Raw genomic sequence first — 19,268 nt, forward strand, 5'->3', positions numbered from 1 at the left:
CCGTCACTCGGCCGCTCCGGTCCCGCCCCTCTTGCCCGGTTTCAAAATGGCCGCCCACGCTTCCACCACCGACTTCCGCTTTTCCCGGTACCTCTCGCGCCGGTCTCCACGGGAACGCTCGTCCCCAAGGCGCCCGCCACTGGGCGGCGCGGTGAAGGCGCTGCTCGACCGCCTGGCGCCCGGGGCCTGGAGGACCGAGGGTGCTGGAGACCGGAGCTTGTGATAGCAAGGTCTTCAGGGGGTTCCCACGAGCTGTTCAGGCAGCCCTTACTCGTCATCTGCCCAATCGGGCTTTTTTTTTTTTTTTTTCCAATCGGGCTTTTATATAAAAAATTTTCCCGAGGGATCCCTGGGTGGCGCAGCGGTTTGGCGCCTGCCTTTGGCCCAGGGCGCGATCCTGGAGACCCGGGATCGAATCCCACGTCGGGCTCCCGGTGCATGGAGCCTGCTTCTCCCTCTGCCTGTGTCTCTGCCTCTCTCTCTCTCTCTCTCTCTCTCTCTCTGTGACTATCATAAATAAATAAAAAATTAAAAAAAATTTCCCGAGAAAACGTTTGGTCTCCTCGTGGGAATTAATCTGACAGCGGCTTACCACCCTCCTCCTATGAACCAGGGCCACAAGCAACCACCTCACAGGGTTGTGTGGAGTCTATAACACGTGAGGCGTGCCTGGCGGAAATAAATATTCAGTAGATCAATACTTTTCGTTTTTATTCTGATGCCTAACAGTTAAGGATTCAGGCCATGACTTCTTGATCAACGGCAAAGCTGACTTTACCCTACATCCGTGATTTTCAGACTTTAAGGTGCATTAGAGCTTGTTGAAACAGGTTGTTGGGCTCCACCTCCCAGAGTTTGATTCAGCAAGTCAGAGGTGGGGCCGCAGAAGCTGTATTTTGGCAAGTTTTCAGGTGATGCTGATACTGATGGTCTGGGGACCACACCTTGAGAACCAGCCTTCTGGGGGCGCCTGATGGCCCAATGGTTGAGCAGCTGCCTTTGGCTCAGGTCGTGAACCTGGGGTCCCGGGATCTAGTCCTGCACTAGGTTCCCCATAGGGAGCCTGCTTTTCCTTCTGCTGTGTCTCTGCCTCTGTGTCTCTCATGAATAAACAAATAAAATCTTTTAAAAAATAAAATTTAAAAAAGCCTTCTGTGTACCCCTAGGACCTCAGGTAAATAGCCAGTTGGTTTCCAGAGCCCTGCACAATCTCCTGCCAGTTGTCCTTCCTACCCAGCTCATCTCCTGTCTCCCTTAGACCTGCATGGTCTACAGCCCAGTCTCATGGAGGGACTTGAATATCCTTGATCAGGCTTGTTCTTTCTCCCCTCCAGGCTGTGTACATGCAGTAACACCCTTTGGAACACTACTCCTTACTTTGTCTACTTGGCTGACCACTTTCCTTACCTGGAGTTTTGTCTGTAATATACAATCGATCCCATCCCTTCCCTGAACACACTAGGCCATGACTGTTTCCCACTGAATCACAGGATCCGTGAGGACAAGGCCTAGAGCTTTCTCCATCACTGTTGTTTCTAACTCTGTCCAACACAGCACAGAAGAGGTGTTCTGTGTAAATGAACAGTTGATGGAAGTCTATGCCGGCCCACCCCAGCTGGCTCCAGCCCCACAGGTCATGGAGGAGTGACTTCATCTGAGAGAAGAAACCCACCAGCTAAGTACCTGAGCCCTTCTAGACTCATGAACAGAGTCAGAGAGACTTTGGTATCCTCGTGGCACACACACCCCCACCTCCCCTTAGGAATTCGCTCCTATCGGGATCCCTGGGTGGTGCAGTGGTTTAGCGCCTGTCTTGGCCCAGGGCGCGATCCTGGAGACCCAGGATCGAATCCCACGTCGGGCTCCCAGTGCATGGAGCCTGCTTCTCCCTCTGCCTGTGTCTCTGCCTCTCTCTCTCTCTCTGTGACTGTCATAAATAAATAAATAAATAAATAAATAAATAAATAAATAAATAAATAAAAAGGAATTCGCTCCTATCTTGATGCAAAGGTGCACCCTGCAGCATCATTTATGCCAGCAAGATTGGCAACCACCCACATGTCCATTAGTGAGATGTTGAAATAATTTGAGATGTGTGTCCTAAAGGAGGCACTGCAGACTGAAAAAAAGGATATGAAATCTATTTGTGAAAAAAAAAGAAAGAAAGAAAGAAATCTATTTGTGTGTCTCTGGAACAATCTCCTAATTATATTGGGTTGGTGATAAAAGCAAGGTCAACATGGGGTGCCTGGGTGGCTCAGTAGGTTGAGTGTCGGCCTTCAGCTTAGGTCATGATCCTGGGGTCCTGGAATTGAGCCCTGCATTGGGCTCCCTACTCTGCAGGGACCCTGTTTCTCCCTCTCCCCAATTTGTATGCTCTTTCTCCCTCTCTCTCAAATAAATACATAATTTTTTTTAAGATTTTATTTATTTATTCATGAAAGACACACACAGAGTGAGGCAGAGACATCGGCAGAGGGAGAAGCAGGCTCCATTCAGGAAGCCTGATGTGGGACTCGGTCCCGGGACTCCAGGATCATGCCCTGGGCCAAAGGCAGATGTTCAACTGCTGAGCCACCCAGGCGCCCCAAATGCATAAAATCTAAAAAAAAAAAAAAAAGCAAGGTGCAGGCAGAAATGAGAATAGTACTAGAAAAAGTATATATAAGTAGTATATCTGGGGCACCTGGGTGGCTCAGTTAGGCATCTACCTTTGGCTCAGGATGTGGTCTTGGGGTCCTGGGATCCAGTCCCACATCAGGCTCCCTGTTCAGCAGGGAGTCTATTTCTCCCTCTCCCTTTACCCCTCCCCCTGCTTGTGCTTTCTCTCGCTCAAATAAATAAATGAAATACTTTTTAAAAGTTGTATATCGGGGGGATCCCTGGGTGGCGCAGTGGTTTGGCGCCTGCCTTTGGCCCAGGGCGCGATCCTGGAGACCCGGGATCAAATCCCACGTCGGGCTCCCGGTGCATGGAGCCTGCTTCTTCCTCTGCCTGTGTCTCTGCCTTGTCTCTGCCTCTCTCTCTCTCTCTGTGTGTGACTATCATAAATAAATAATTTTTAAAAATTAAAAAAAAAGTTGTATATCGGGATCCCTGGGTGGCGCAGCGGTTTGGCGCCTGCCTTTGGCCCGGGGCGCGATCCTGGAGACCCGGGATCGAATCCCACATTGGGATCCCGGTGCATGGAGCCTGCTTCTCCCTCTGCCTGTGTCTCTGCCTCTCTCTCTCTGTGACTATCATAAGTAAATAAAAAAATAATAAAAGTTGTATATCTATGTATCTGTATATATATATCTTATATAATATGTATCTTATATATATGTTGCATATGTATATACATATATATCCTATACAACGTTCTCCCTCTTGAGGCAGCCCGGGTAGCTCAGCGGTTTAGCGCCACCTTCAGTCCAGGGCCTGATCCTTGAGACCTGGGATGAGTCCGCGTTGGGCTCCCTGCATGGAGCCTGCTTCTCCCTCTGCCTGTGTGTGTGTGTGTGTGTGTGTGTGTGTGTGTGTGTGTGTGTCTCATGAATAAATAAATAAAATCTTAAAAAAAAAAGTTCGCCCTCTGCTCATGCTGTCTCAAATAAAACCTTTTTAAAAAGTTGTATATCTGTGTATTATATATTTATTATATAATGTAAGATACATACAATATATGTATCTTCTATAATGTATAATGTGCAGAAATGAGGATAATAATTAGTCAACAAGGGCAGCCCCGATGATACAGTGGTTTAGCACCGCCTGCAGCCCCAGGTGTGATCCTGGAGTCCCGGGATCGAGTCCCACATCAGGCTTCCTGCATGGAGCCTGTTTCTCCCTCTGCCTGTGTCTCTGCCCCTCTCTCTGTGTGTCTCTCATGAAGAAATAAAATCTTTAAAAAATAATTAGTCAACAATTTATTGAGTACCAGACACTAGTCTAAGAGGTTTACAGATATTAGTTGCTAAATTCTCTAACAACTCCATGAGGTAGGTGCAGTTATCATCCCATTTTACAGATTAACAAACTTGGGCACAGGGAGGTAAAATCACTTGCCCAAAGCCAAGAGCTTGGGAGTGACAGCATTCAGATTTACACCCAGGGACTTTGCCTCTAGGGTCTGTGATTGTAACCACCTTCCCATACTCGATGCTACTCGAGCAGAATGAAGGAAAAATAAATGACACACATGCACAAACATACTGCTGTTATTTGCCCGGAAGCCCTGAGAAATTAGTCAACACAGCCTGAGTGTGGGAGAAAACTGGACTTTCCACTGACACTCTTTTGTACCTTTTGAATTTTTAGCCTGCACTCCCCCCCCCCCCCGACCCGTGACTTGAATTAAATAGGGCCTGGTTTCTTTTTCTAGTGGAATCTGGAAGAAGCAGTGAGGAGCAGAAGCCAGATCACACAGGCACCACCTGCAAGGTGAGAAGCGACCGTCTCCCCCAACCAGCTGTGAACGTTAGCAGCGAGGACAACCGTGAGGAGCCAGGAAGGCTGGGAGGCTGACGACAGAGATTTCTGAGCTCCTGTGGGACAAGGGGACCAAACAAAACTTTGCTCAGATCCCAGTTCTGCACTTCCTGCGTGACCTTGGGCAAGTTATTCAACCTCTCTGGGCCTTTCCTCAACTGTAAAATGTAGAAAGTGTACCTAATAGAGTTGCTGAGGTTAAACAAATTACACACCAAGAGCTTGGAGCCGTGCCTGGCACATAGTAAATCCTTTATAAGTGTTTTCTTATCACTGTTATCGAAACAATCTTGGGTGACTTCTTAGCATGACTTTTGACAATGGTGAATTTTCTTTAAAATTCTCTCATCCCTTACCGATTCTCCCCACCCTCTCGTTTTTCCTACTCCCCTGGAACTCTTTTTCTGTCTCCTTTATAAACTCTTCTCTCTGATATGAGGACACCAGTTGAAAGGTCACTGCCTGCAGATGGAGCCTTTATGTTAACTAGAAAAAGAAGCCCCTTTGGGTCATTTTCAGCCTTGAACTTCAGCCCCTGTGTGTTTCCACCCTGCCAGCCGGAAATCCCTTGTGTTGGTCCCGACCTACACAATTGTACATGATGACCTTGACTGCTTCATTGATCCATGTCTGCCCATTCGTCCCCTCCTGCCTTTCTAATAGAAGTCCAGTTTTGTTCACACATTCACCAGCCTCCAAACCAAAATCTCAGCCTCAGCTTCAGTTTCAGGTGGCAGGGGGAATCCTGAGGAATCCAAGTTAATCACGGTGGTTCCATCACTCTGGCCAATGATTGGTTCAGGATGGGCATGTAAACCAATTTTGGCCAATGAGATGGAGGAAGTCTTCAGGGAGGCTCTGGAGGAAAGGTTTCCTTGCTTCCAAAGAGACAATCTGGGAAGAGATGCACCCTTCTTCTTGCACTAAAAATTATCATGTCTGGTTGTGATGCCTGGATCTACAGCAGTCACTTTGGGGCCATGAGGAGAACCCATGTGGAGCCAAACCTTCAGCTGAAGGTGGCAAAACAGTGAGATTGGGAACCCCGGGCCACAAGACCCTGCTGGAGCTGTGGGTGGTCTCATGCCCAGAGCTTTCCCCAACTCTGGGGACAGGCAATATACAATCATCTCATTGTTTCAGCCAGCACTAGTCAGGATCTTGTTCCTTGCAGCCCAAATCTTACCTTAGTTTTTTTCTTTTTTAAATGTTTCAAGTTTTCATTTAAATTCTAGTCAGTTGACATGTAGTGTAATATTAGTTTCAGGAGTAGAATTTAGTGATTCATTGCTTACACAGAAAACCCCAGTGCTCATCACAAGTGTTTCCTTACTGGTATCGATATATAAATACCCTAAAGCTGACTTCCCCAGGCTGGTGTTCTCTTCCTCCCACCCAGGGCTGCCACACCTACCCGCGTGGCCTCCGTTCCCCACCTGTCGCCAGCCTCAACCACACCCTGACGCCGTGCCCTGAGTTTCCTGTGACCTTCTGACGCCTTCCTCTGAATGTCCCTTTAGCCCCTCACACCCACCATGTGCCAAACAAGCCTCAACATCTCCCCTCAAACCTGTTTTATTCTCTCAGGTTCCTAACTCAGGGGCAGCCAACCATCCTCGCTTTCTCTGGCCTTGTCCCCTCTCAAGACTGTAAGGCCTAGGGGATCCCTGGGTGGCGCAGCGGTTTGGCGCCTGCCTTTGGCCCGGGGCGCGATCCTGGAGACCCGGGATCGAATCCCACATCGGGCTCCCGGTGCATGGAGCCTGCTTCTCCCTCTGCCTGTGTCTCTGCCTCTCTCTCTCTCTCTCTGTGTGACTATCATAAATAAATAAAAAAAAATAAAATTAAAAAAAAAAAAAAAAAAAAGACTGTAAGGCCTACACAGGGCCTGTCCGCTTGGCTTCCTGAGCATGACCTCCACTGCCCCCCCTTCCCTTAACCCTGCCCAGGCCCTCAGTTTCCTGCTCTGTGGCTGTGCCAGCACGGCCCCCACTCCCCCAGTCCCCATAAACCGCACACAGCCTCAATCTCCCCACCTAGTCTACCTCCTCACAGCAGCTCAAGCCCAAACCTAACCGCAGCCCTCTCCTGCTCAGAAACTTTCCATGGCTCTCTAGGGCCCTCAAGAAAGAGGCCAAGGTCCCAACATGGTCATTTAAGGACACTGAAGATGCAACTATGTCCACCACTCCGCCCCCTCCTTCCCCCCTTCACCCCGGAGGCCAGTCACCGTAAACAACCTGTAAGAAGCTGACACTCGACATGCTTTCCTACCTCCCTATGCACACAGTACCTTGCACAGTACTTTCTGCCTGGAGGCCTCTCATGACCTTTTTTCCTGAATGTTATCCAGGCCCCCTTCAAATGCCCATCCCTTCTGTAACTCCCACCCGTCCTGGTAGAGGGAATGGTTCACCAGATGGGTGCATGGAAGCAGGTGCCATTACTGACAGCAGGTGGCAGCAGGTGCCACTTGGGGAGGAGGCAAATCTGGGGGCAGTGAAGAGAAAATCAGTCTTACGTAAAGAACCCAGAAGAGGACCTGGCTGAAGAAAGCATCGCAGAATAACGTGGCTGGCTCTGTGGCATCATCTTTGAAGTAACTACAGTTACTGTGGCCATTCTACAGACGAGGAAACTCAGAATCACAGAGGTGAAGTGACTGCCCAGGGTCAGAGGCAGGACACAGCCGAGCTGGGATCTGAGCCCAAGCAGGCTGGCTCCAGAGCCCAGTGTATGTTATGCAATTTGTCCTCGGCAAATGGGAACAGCTGTCACCATGGTGTCCCGGCTCAAAGCAGAGCCGTCGGTGCCATGCGGAACCAGGCAGGGTCCTGTCTCAGCTTCCTGCCTGCCAGGCTGCTGAGGAGGGCTCTGTTCTACAGGCCTACCCCAGGCTCTCCACACGGATCTTGCTCCATAAAGACACTTGAAGAAAACAAGTCAGGTCCACCTTCTTCCCCTGAGATATTACCCTTTCTTCTAGGAAGCCCTCCCTGACCTTGCAGGCTGGATTGGGCACAGTTCTGGAGCTTCCTCCACCTTAGCCCTGACCTCTCTGCCTGCACTTTCTCTAATACGCTGCTGACCTCTCTGCCTCCTCCACTGAAGTCCCTGCCTGTCCTGGGCTGCCACTGTGGGAGGACAGGTCTGTCTTCCTCGCTGGAATAGGAACCCATGAGAGCAGGGGCCAGGGCCATCTCAACCACTACTGTGTCCCTAGCACTGCCTGGCCTGGGGCCTGCGCAAAGGAGGGGGTTTGAGATAGTGAGTAGGTTCTTTCCATGTGACAGATGAGAAGACCAAAGCTCAGACAGGGGCAGCCACTTACCCAAAGTATAGTGACCAATCGGGTGCCCGAGATGAGGTGTGAGCCCAGAGCCTGCCTGAATGGGTGGGTGAAGAGTGGCTGAGTCAGAGAAGGGGGGTGGGGACAAGACAGTGGTGGTGCCCAGTGGAGTCTGGGACAGGGAAAATGAAGGACGGACGGCTGGTGGCAATGCCCCTCGAACCCCCCTGAACCCGGGCCTGTGCTCGAGGCCGGTCCAGTATAGCAGCACCAGTCACGTGGGCCCCTGAGCAGGCCGGGTCCAGCCAGCCTCGGAGTGCCTGCCCCAGCTACCTGGGGATAGAGGCGTAGTCAGGGTGGGAGTCAGCCGTGAGCTGCTGGTGCGGTTCTGGCTGGGGCCCCACAGCGTCCACCGGGTCATCCTCATCCTCTCTGGAGCTGGCGGGACATGGGCTGGGCAACAGGATGAGCTGTGTGAGGCCGTGCAGGTCACACACCCGGCGGAAAGTGTGCAGCACCAGCATCATGGCAACCAGGCCCAGGAAGAGGTAAGCTGCGGGGAGATGGGGGGGCGGGGGGGTGCTCAGAGCCACGGGGCCGGGCCAGGCCCCCCTGAGATGCCCAGGCTGTGCCCCCCTCCCTGCCCCGGGTGCCCGGCCAGCCGCCCCACTCACCTGTGACCAGCACCTTGTAAAGGGCCCGGTAGGGCTGGTTGGGGGCCTCTCCGGGCACGTAGTCGCCCAGGCCGATGGTGGACAGGGAGATGAAGCAGAAGTAGAAGGCATCCAGGAAGCTCCAGGCCTCCTCCAGGTGCGCAAAGACGGCGGCTGGCACCAGGAAGCACACGGTCAGGACGACTCCCAGCAGGGCCACCAGGTGCCAGCGGGCCGCCCGCTGGAAGTCCCAGCCCCAGCGCAGGGTGAGCCAGGACAGGGGCGCGCGGTTGAGCAGCAGCGACAGGCGCTGGGCCGCGGACGTGAGCAGCAGCATGGTGGCCGGCACGCCCAGCAGCGCGAAGGCGATGGAAAAGGCCTTGCCTGCGTCGGTCAGCGGCGTCGTGTACCCGTAGCCTGGGGGAGAAGGGGAAATCCTGTCGCCCGCCAGGCGCCTCCCAATGGGGGTCTGTGGCCACCCTAAATGACACTTAATCTCACCCTGGAACCTGTCCCTCCCACAGTCTCTCATCCCGTGATGGCACCTCCACCCCCACCCCACCCTCAGGCCCGAGCCTTGTCATCCTCTCCTCTCACACCCACTTTCTGTCTGCCAGTGAATCCTGCTGTCTCAAACTTCCAGTAGCTTCTAAACCCGCTCGCGTCACCCCATCCCAGCCCCAGGGCCCCACTCTGGGCAGGTCTAGCGTAGCAGCCTCCTCCCTCCCTTCTCGGCTCCAGTCTATGGCCAACCCCACCACCCCCACGGCTCAAGGGACCCTGTGAACACCTGAGCAAGGTCATGATGCTCCCCCACCTAGAGCCCCCCTGTGGCTCCATCCCATTTAAGCAAAAGGACAAAGTTTCATGATCTATGAGTCCCCACCCCCCATCCAACCAGGGCGCTCCCACCTCAGGGCCTTTGCACTGGCGGTTCCTACCCCCCTGGCAAGCTCTTCTTCCAGGGCTGGTTTCCTCCCTCCCTTCCTTCCTTGAGGTCTTTGCTCAAATGTCAGAAATGTCAGCTTTTCACTGGGGATTTCCCTCACCACCTTATTTAAATTGTTACACCCTTTTGCCCAACTTTTTTTTTTTTTTCTATTTTGGTTTGTTTTCAGAGCACGTCAACCTTCCTGCATACTATGGCTTACTTATTTGGTTAGTGTCCCTCTCTCCACCTAGCTGCCACTCCAGGAGGGCAGGGGCTTCTGTCTGTCTTGCTCACTGCCGTAACCCCAGTTTCTGGCACAAGGTGGGCACTTGATCAATAGTTGAAATAATCAGTGAAGGGGGCAGGCTCTAAACTTAGCTCAGAGCCTCAGTTTTCCTTTCTCTAAAATGGGTGTAACAAGCCCCACTGGGCTCCTGGGGGACTGTGGAAACACAGGAAGGTCAGTGTGGGTGTGAGCACTGCAGACAGAGAGAGGATGAGGGGAATTCAGGTGCTGGGGACACTGACACACTTTGGAAAGGTGTAATTTAAAATCTCTCTCTCTTTTTTTTTTTCACAAATAAATAAAACTCAAGGGTCAGAGATATGACTGGGGTAGTAAGGGCCCTGGTCTATGTTGACAGTAAAACATCCTGCCAAAAAAACCACGGGTTCAGCCCTGTGATCAATAAGAAAATATGGAAACACTGCACACAAGTGCAGGCATTCACCTGAGCCTGTTTTCTACACAAAGGATCCCTGGTGTTTATATGCTCAAAAGAACTGAAAGCCGAGCCTGGAAGACATGTCCATGTTCATGACAGCATTATTCACAGTGGCCAAAAGGTGGAAGCAACCCAAGTGTCCATGGTGGATGGTAACAAAATGCGGTATGAGGGCACCTGGGTGGCTCAGTAGTTGAGTGTCTACCTCCAGCTCAGGTCGGGATCCCGGGGTCCTGGGATCAAGTCCCGCATCAGGCTCCCCGCAGGGAGCCTGCTTCTCCCTCTGCCTGTGCCTCTGCCTCTCTGTGTGTGTGTGTGTGTCTCTCATGAATAAATAAGTAAAATATTTTTTCAAACGTGGTATGTACATCCAATGGAATATTATCTAGTCTTAAAAAGCAAGTTCTGACCCATGCTACAGCATGGATGAATCCTGAGGACATCACGCTAAGTGAAACAAGCCAGTCATAAAAAAAGACAAATACCGTATGATTCCAGTTATCTGAGGTACTTCAAATAGGCAAGTACAGAGAAATAGAAAGTAGAACGGTGGTTATCAGGGGCTGGGAGAACGGGGAATGGGAGATACTATTCGATGGGTATAGTTTCAGTTTTTTTTTTCTTTCTTTCTTTCTTTCTTTCTTTCTTTCTTTCTTTCTTTCTTTTGAAGATTTTATTTATTCATTCATGAGAGACAGGCAGAGACACAGGAGAAGGAGAAGCAGGTTCACTGCAGGGACTCTGATGTGGAACTCGATCCCGGGGCCCCAGGACCACTCCCTGGGCTGAAGGTAGGTGCTAAACCGCTGAGTCACCCAGAGATCCCTTTTTTTTTTTAGAGAGAGAGAGAGAGAACTCGCACATATGAGTGGGGGAGGTGGGCCCAGAGCCTGCTAGAATGGGCAGGTGAAGAGTAGCTGAGTCAGAGAAGAAGAGGCGGGGGGGGGGGGTGGACAAGGCAGTGGTGGTGCCCAGTGGAGTCTGGGACAGGGAAAACAAAGGACGCATGGCTGGGAGAGGGAGAGAGAGAGAATCCCAAGCAGACTCTGCACCCAGTGCAGAGCCCTGTGCAGGGCTCGATCTCATGACCCTGAGACCATGTCCTGAGCAGAAATCAAGAGTTGGCTGCTTAACGAACTGAGCCATCCAGGCACCCCAGTTTTGACCAATATAGGGCTTGAACTCACAACCCCAAGAGAGTTGCACGCTCCTCCCTCTGACCCTCCCCTCCACCCATGCTCTCTCTCTCTTAAATAAATAAAGTCTTTAAAAAGAAGAAGAAGAAGAAGAAGAAGAAGAAGAAGAAGAAGAAGAAGAAGAAGCCGCCTATCCCCTTTCTTTCCTCTCTCCTCCTGCTGGCTGGAACACAGACACGAAGGCTGGAGTTGAGCAGCCATCCTGGACCATGAGATGACCTTGTGAATGGAAATTGCACAGAGGAGCACAGGGGTCTCTGACCATGCATCACCACTCTAGTCTTGGACTGACAACCTCTAATGTGAGTAAGAAATAAACTTTCAGGGCACCTAGGTGGCTCAGTGGTTGAGCATCTGCCTTTGGCTCAGGTCATAATCCCGGGGTCCTGGCATCGAGTTCTGCATCAGGCTCCCCACGAAGAGGCTGCTTCTGCCTCTGCCTCCCCCTGTGTGTCTCACAACTAAATAAATAAAATCTTTTTTAAAAAGACAAATAAAACTTTCATCTATTTAAGCAACTGTTCATCTGACATTTATCACTTATGGCTCTGACCCTCATTAATTACAAGGATTTGGATGGAGAAACTCCAGCAGCCCAGCTGAAATGACAGGTTTGCAAATGACTCGAAAGCCTTGTAAACAGAAAAACTATAGAGTTCTCATAGAATGGAGGTTTGTGCCTCCACTGACTACCTCAAAGAGCCAAGTCCAAGTCAGGGCTTTGCCATGTATTCCCTGTTTGACCTTGGCCACATCCCTTCTCCTCGCTGAGCCTTAGTTTGCCCCCTGAGTACCGCAAAATGGGCTCATAACCAATCCTTTCCTCAAGTACAACTACAATCATCAATCCTCCCAGGTTGGGCCAGAGCGCAGCACCCAGCCAGGGCATGGAAAGAGTTAAGAGGACTGTGATGCTCACTTCCCCTCCCGGGTGGGCTGACTCCTCCACTTGGGCCTTAACTGCAGTACGGCTGCGCAGATCCAGTCTAGGCCCCAGGTCTTCCTCAGAAGACACGGGCCTATGACAAATCCAGGAACACCGTGGGGAAGGTCTCTGAATCACGTCTGGTCCTTCCGCTTCTCTAGATACATTTAGGGTTCCCGGCTTCACCAACAGTAATGACAACCCAGGCTCAGTAAACCTGTTATTACCAGCACTTCACGCTGATGAGGACTCCCTCCTTGACCCAACGTCAGTCATCAGTCGGGTTCCTCTGTGCACTCGTCCTGATCTAGGCCCAGCTTTCCCAGGGATCCTAAGCTAGCTTAGTAAGAATCTACCTCCCCTCTATGGGACCTCCTGGTCATTCTTCTATCCACTGACCTCTCACTCCACCCTCAGCTCTAAATCTCCAGCTGCCTCCCCTATATTCGGAGTCCAGGTCAGTCTCTTCCCTCTAGCAGTAACTTCCCATTTTTGACGAGTGTCAGAATAAACTTTTCTTCCACCCGACATACACGTATCCCCCTTCATCAGCATATGTGCTGATTAAAAGCACAGAACTCTGAGGCCTCATGGCCTCAGTTCAAATCTCCACTCTACACCTCCCTAGCTGGGTGGTCTTGGGCCAAGTGTTCAACCTCTCTGGGCTTCAGTTTCTATTGCCGAAAAAAACAGGGCCACACGTCGTACCTACCTCACAAGGCCAGTCTCCTGACTGTGTTAAAGGCTTTATGTGCTGAATCCGCTACAAGTTTCACTATTACTGTGAAGGAGGGACCATTATGATCTCCATTTCAGAGCTGAGGGAGGACACCGAAGCCCAGAGGAGCAGCAGCTAAGCAGACACCCAAAACAAAGCTGTGCCTGCCTTCAGTTTGGCTTCTGCACCTGTCCTGGCTGAGACGATTTCTCAGTAGCCAGGATCTGGGAGGAGGCCGAGGGAGACGCTGATGTGACCCAGTGAGGGCCAGGAGCAGGTCGGGCAGGCCCAGCCAGCTGTGTAGAACAGAGTGGTGAGAAGCATCTGGTCCTGCTGCCTGTGGTCTTGGTTTGCTGGTCCACACAATGGGGCACCCAAAGCTAGGCCACCCACTACTTCCCACATGAGGGGGAGTTAAGAGTCTGGGCCTGTCCCCACCTTTTTCCCCCACTGCAAGTCCCCCATAGAGGTGAAGGGGAAGTTTGGAGGCTAGAGAAGGGCAGCAGGAAGACCAGAGGGACCTGACAACAAAGGAATTTCCCAGGTCTGGGCACTGAAGGGGGAAGGGACTTTCAGAGTAGGGTTGTGGGGAGGAGGTCGGCTCCACTTAGTGGAGGGAGGTGTTCAGAGAAGGGGATCTGGAAAGTCAATAATCTGAAATCAGAGCCCACTGTCCTGGTTTGAAATGGATCCTGGTTTGTGGCTGGGGTCCTGAGGTCCTGAGTCCTGAGGAAGGAGGAGACAGGCACCGGGGGGGCATCTTGTGGACCACAGATGGGACTGGGAGCAGAATCCTCAGGCAAGGGGGCTTCTGAGCCCCCGGATGCTTGAGGGGACCTGATGGGGGTAGACAATGCTAAGGAGATGATGGCAGGAGGTGGGTGTCCCAGGTCTTGGCTGAGAGTGTGAAGGGTTGAATGATCATGATCATGATAATGATCATGAGTGGGTACTGGGAAGGGTTCCTGGGTGCTGAGGACCTGGTGTGTCTTTGATGGAGGAGAGAATTTTGGGTCCAAAGCCAGCTGGAGCAGCGCTGGGGTGGAGAGAAAAGTCCCACTTGTGGGTCTGGAGAAGACTGAGGGGTGTCAAGTCCCCAGGAGATTCCCATTCTTAGGAAATCCAGGGTGGGCAGGGGAGTCTCAGGACAGGGGTAGCAGGTGCGGAGAACACAGTCCCTCAGCTGGCACGCCGTGGTGGGAGGTGAAGCGGGATTCCGCTCTCAACAACAGTGTGTGTGGAGGGCACTGGGGTCTCTCCCTGATAGAAGGTTCAGGTAGCTCTGGGGCTCTAACTGAGGGTGCCAGGGTCCAGAGAGTGGTGAGAGTCTCATCTGGGGGTTCTTGGGTTCAAAAACACCCCCTAATGGAGAAGTCCCTGCTTTGGAAAGTGTTGGAAGTTTTGCTGGAGCTGTTTCTGGGGGTGGAGAGGTGGAAGTCCTGGCTCAGGGGTTTCTGGCTGGAAAGTCAGTGGTCCTTCCTGGAGGGTGCTCTAGCTCCCTCCACGATGGGTCCCTCTCACACATCCACAATTGGGAGCTGCTGACCCAGCAGCCCCGGGTTCAGAGGCAGTGGGGGTGGTCCTGTTGGAAGGAAACCCCTGCCTGGAAGGCTCCCAACACAGGGGTGATGTCAACATGGAGGGGCCCTGTGTCTGCAGTCAGGGCTGGCTGCTGGGGAGTATGGGCTACCTGCTTCCAAATATGAGGATGAGGAGTGGTCTTCGGTCTGCAGGAGGACAGGGGCCCTTGCTGGGGAGTGGTCTAGGTCCAGGGGGCTGGAAGCCACCGATCCGGGCCCCAGGTCCTTGTGGAGCGATCTGTACTGGCACTAAAATCTGTATGAAGGTGCCCTGAGAAGGTGTGGAGATTCAGGGTCCCCAGTGGGGCACCAGGGTCAGGAGGAGGCTGGGGTAGGGCTTCCCAAGGGGCATCCTCGAAGGACTTATCTGGAGACTCAGGAGACCTTGTGGGAGGGAAGGGCGGTCTGGGCCCAGAGGGAAGGGCAGAGGTCCCTGCGTGTCTGAGGTCCGGGGCCAGAGGGGGTGCGGGCCTCGGGGGGCGGCGGGGGTTCTGAGCGGAGTCCTGGCCCCAGAGAGGACTGGACGGACACGGGTCTCCGCGGGGATTCGGGTGGAGGAACGGGGTGCCCAGTGCTCCCTGGAAGCCACTCTGCGGGCAGCCCGGGCCGCGGAGGGGGCCGGGCGGGGGGTCCCCGCTGGCGGGAAGCGCTCGGCTGGGGGCTTCCCAGAGGGGATCGCCGGGGTGAGAGCATGTGGCGGACGCCGGGTGCCCGGGGCGGCGGCGCTCACGTACCCACGGTGGTGACCAGCGTGCTGGCGAAGAAGAGCGCCGAGGCGAAGTCCCAGGCGGGCTCCGAGGCGTTGGCGGGCCCCGAGGCGTGGGCGAGCGCGGCGCGCCCCAGCCGCCCGGCCGCCAGCACCCGCTCCACGAAGGCGTCCAGGGCGGGGGCGGCCACGCACGGGCTGCGCCGCAGCAGCTCCTCGCGCAGCGTCTCCAGCTCGGCCCGGAGGCGGGCTTCGTGCGGCCGCTCCAGCCGCGCCACCAGCAGCGCGCCCAGCACCAGGTAGACGGCGTACGCCGCCAGGGCGCCCGCCAGGACTGCGCCCCGCCGCATGGCGCCCGCCGCCCCGCTGACGTGGCCCCCGCCTCCCGGCCGCCCGAGCCCAGCTTCAGTTCCGGCCGCGCTCGAGGCGCCGCTGCGAGCGCCCCGAAGAGGAAGAGGGAAAAGAGGAGGGGCGGGAGGGGGGCGGAGCGCCCCGCCTCCGGTAAACTGAGGCACGCCCCAGCGCCAGGTGTGAGCGCGGGCGGGGCGGAGCCCCGGGATCCTGGACACCAACCGGATGGAAAGGTTGGGCGGGGGGGGGGGGGGGGGGGGAGGGGGCTTCCTCGGTTCCGCCGCTTCCCTCCCTCCGTCCTCCCGACGTTAGAGAAAATCTGAACACTTTCCCTCTGGCCGACGGAGAAGTCCCCCCCCCAGCCCGCGGGGCCACCGGGCAGGGTGGCTAAGATTTCGGGGCGCGAGGCTGAGGGGACGAGGGGACGAACTGAAATCCAGTCCTTGCTCGGCCCGCCAAGTCCTGCGCGCGGGAGGGGGCTGCGCGCACCTGGAGGGGACGCCTGTGTACGTCACACCGAGGGGGCGCCCGGGGGCTCAGGGGGCTCGGCGCGCAGGACCCTCGGTTCGCGCTCACGTAGTGATCTCCTGGGTGGTGGGACCGAGCCCGGGTTGGACAGCGCTCTGCCCCGGGGACGTCTTGAAGATTCTCTTCCTTTGCACCCCCCCCCCACTCCGGGGGCGCTCTCTTTCTCAAATAAATAAATCTTTAAAAAATAATTCAGGGATCCCTGGGTGGCGCAGCGGTTTGGCGCCTGCCTTTGGCCCAGGGCGCGATCCTGGAGACCCGGGATCGAATCCCACGTCGGGCTCCCGGTGCATGGAGCCTGCTCTTCTCCCTCTGCCTGTGTCTCTGCCTCTCTCTCTCTCTCTGTGACTATCATAAAAAAAAAAAAAAAAAAAAAAAAAAGATTAAAAAATAATTCAGAGGGGCCACGCCTGGGTGGCTCAGTGGGTTGAGCGCCTGCCTTCGGCTCAGGTCATGATCCCGGGGTCCTGGGATCAAGCCCCGCACTGAGCTCCCCGCTGGATGGGCAGCCTGCTTCTTCGTCTCCAACACTTGTGCTTTCCCGCTCTCGCCTTCTCTCGCTTTCAAATAAATAAATAAATAAAATCTTAAAAGAAAAATAGGGATCCCTGGGTGGCGCAGCGGTTTAGCGCCTGCCTTTGGCCTAGGGCGCGATCCTGGAGACCCGGGATCGAATCCCACGACGGGCTCCCGGTGCATGGAGCCTGCTTCTCCCTCTGCCTATGTCTCTGTCTCTCTCTGTGTGTGTGTGACTATCATAAATAAATAAAAATAAAATAAAAATAATCCAGAGACTGTTAACTGTACACAACAAACTGGAGGTTGCTGGAGGGGAGGTGGGTGAAGGAAGGGATGGGGTCACTGGGGAGTGGGCGTTAAGGAGGGCACTTGATGGAATGAGCACTGGGAATCACTAAATTCTACCCCGAAATGAACAATACACTATACGTTAACTAACTTAAATTTAAATAAAAATAATGATAGAGGCGCCTGGGTGGCTCAGTGATTGAGCATCTGCCTTTGCCTCAGATCGTGATCCCGGGGACCTGGGATCGAGTCCCGCATGGGGCTCCCCACAGAGATCCTGCTTCTCCCTCTGCCTATGTCTCTGCTCCTCTCTCTCTGTCTCTCATGAATAAATAAATAAAATCTTAAAAAATAATAATGATGATAATAATTCACAATAAGGGACACCAAAGAGGCAGGTGTCCCTCATGGACAGAGTAGGGATCCTTAGCTCAAATCTTTGCTCAGCACCCACTTTGTGCCTGGCCCCTTGGTGGGTGATGCTGGAGACACAGTAGTGACCAAGACAGTTCTAGACCTTGCCTGCCGCAGGGGGGTGGTGTGGGGGTAGTGGCTTCCAGCCCTTCAACCCAGCGACAGCCCAGAAGGTCAGGGAAAGCACAGGCAGAGTGACCAGATCTGGGATGGAGGAACTGAAAGGACACTGGCGCCCACAGGAACCCAGAGGGGGTAACAGATCCAGCTTAGGGAGGTCAAGAGGGCTTCCTGGGGAAGGGAATGTCTAAGATTAGACATCCTTATTTTTAAGGGAAAATAGAAGTGAGCAGGGGTCTCCTTCCCCCAGCAGAACCACAGACACACCCCTCTATTTAAGGGGGGAAAGGGCTTCTTCCCTGTTCCCTGTTTGTTCTCCACATACCCCTGCAGCGGTAACTGAGCACTCTCCTTAACAGCACTCCTGGAGGGCAGCCAGGATACCTGACCACATCAGAATGGCAGCGGAGTGGCGCTTGGGCCCAGCTCAGACACACCCCAGCTGGTTCAAAGAAGCTGTGACAGTTCTAGGGGGAGAGCTCAACTTGAGGCTGACAACCCACAGGAAGGGACACTTGATAATAAAAACAGTAAAGGCAACTGCCAGTGATCAAAGGCTGACAATATGCCAGGTCCTGTGATCACAGTGGGCTTTCAGCGAATCCTCAGCCTCTCCTACAGTATTCTCATTAAACAGATGAGAACATTTAGGCTGAAAAAGGGTCCAGTCACACAACTGGCAAGGGGCAATATGAGGGCACCAGGTAGCCAAAAATGCTTTCTTTTTTTAAAAAAAGATTTAATTTATTTATTAATGAAAGACAGAGAGAGAGAGAGAGAGAGAGAGAGAGAGAGAGAGAGAGAGAGGCAGAGACAGAAGCAGGCCCCATGCAAGGAGCCGGACATGGGACTCGATCTCAGGTCTCCAGGATCAGGCCCCGGGCTGCAGGTGGCGCTAAACCGCTGAGCTACCCGGGCTGCCCAACGCTTGCTTTCTTAATAAAACACTATGAATATTACAAAATATTCATGGAAGAGGGGCACCTGGGTGGCTCAGTGGTTGAGCATCTCCTTTTTGCTCAGGGTGTGATTCCGGAGTCCTGGGATCAAGTCCCGCATAGGGATCCCCGCAGGGAGCCTACTTCTCACTCTGCCTATGTCTCTGCCACTCTCTGTGTCTCTCATGAATAAATAAATAAATAAGTAAATAAATAAATAAATAAATTTAAAAAATCATATATATTCATGGAAGAACTTAGAGAGGGTGAGCTTAGGGTGAAAAAATGGTGATGTAGCCCAAGGGATGGATGCTAAGCCAGAGGTGCAGAGGAAGAATGGGGGTACCTCAGTCATGAAAAAAGGATTGCGACTGAGCCAGGACTCATAACTGAGAGACCAGAACAGTCCTCAAGGTCCCTGGAAAAGACAACTTCTCAGAAGAGGAAAGGGAAAGCCACAGTGACGGGGTCACTTGCTGACATCCTTCCGGAGAACTATCACTGCCTCAAAGTCACTTCTAACATTATTTTTGCCTGAGACAGAGAAGGGGAGAGAAAGGGGGAGACTGAGGGACAGAGAGAGACTAAGGAAACTTCATTTTTAGGGCTCCTCACTTGCAGGTGTGCCTGGGTGTGCTGTGTATTGCTGGAGGCTGCACAGTGGTTTTGGCAGACGGGGGAAGCCAGGTCGCCACGCAGGAGCGTTTTTATAAATCTGGGGAAATGTCTAAAGATATCTTCAGGGCAGCCCGGATGGCTCAGCGGTTTAGCGACGCCTTAGGCCCAGGGTGTGCTCCTGGAGACCTGGGATCGAGTCCCGCGTCGGCCTCCCTGCGTGGAGCCTGCTTCTCCCTCTGCCTGTGTCTCTGCCTCTCTGTGTGTGTCTCTCATGAATAAATAAATAAAATCTTAAAAAA

At 53.3% G+C, this 19,268-nt stretch overlaps 1 protein-coding gene across 2 annotated transcripts; it reads right to left on the minus strand.

The window, feature by feature from the left end:
- Positions 1-3,895: 3,895 nt before the first annotated feature.
- Positions 3,896-15,624, minus strand: KCNK6 (potassium two pore domain channel subfamily K member 6). 2 transcript variants are annotated; one of them, XM_055311167.1, is made up of 4 exons: positions 15,222-15,624; positions 8,434-8,829; positions 8,093-8,312; positions 3,896-4,526 (listed from the first exon to the last, which is right to left on the minus strand). In XM_055311167.1, exons 1-4 carry the CDS (start codon positions 15,541-15,543, stop codon positions 4,460-4,462), a joined length of 1,005 nt encoding a protein of 334 aa, XP_055167142.1. In that variant the 5' UTR covers positions 15,544-15,624; the 3' UTR covers positions 3,896-4,459. The 2 variants fall into 2 exon arrangements, with proteins under 2 accessions (XP_055167142.1, XP_055167143.1); XM_055311168.1 differs by lacking the exon at positions 3,896-4,526 and having other exon boundaries at positions 6,347-8,312.
- Positions 15,625-19,268: the final 3,644 nt, after the last annotated feature.

This window comes from Nyctereutes procyonoides, unplaced genomic scaffold, assembly GCF_905146905.1.
Source record: "Nyctereutes procyonoides isolate TBG_1078 unplaced genomic scaffold, NYPRO_anot_genome, whole genome shotgun sequence".
NCBI lineage: Eukaryota > Metazoa > Chordata > Mammalia > Carnivora > Canidae > Nyctereutes > Nyctereutes procyonoides.

What these genes read in the sequence shown, in the direction of transcription:
- KCNK6 (XM_055311167.1), bottom strand. Translation starts at nt 15,543, where the DNA reads ATGCGGCGGGGCGCAGTCCTGGCGGGCGCCCTGGCGGCGTACGCCGTC. An exon ending in TTACAAGGTGCTGGTCACAG is followed by an intron (nt 8,313 to 8,433) that starts GTGAGTGGGGCG and finishes ATCTCCCCGCAG; the next exon opens with CTTACCTCTTCCTGGGCCTG. An exon ending in GACTACGCCTCTATCCCCAG is followed by an intron (nt 4,527 to 8,092) that starts GTAGCTGGGGCA and finishes CTTGTCCCACAG; the next exon opens with GAGCTCAGAAATCTCTGTCG.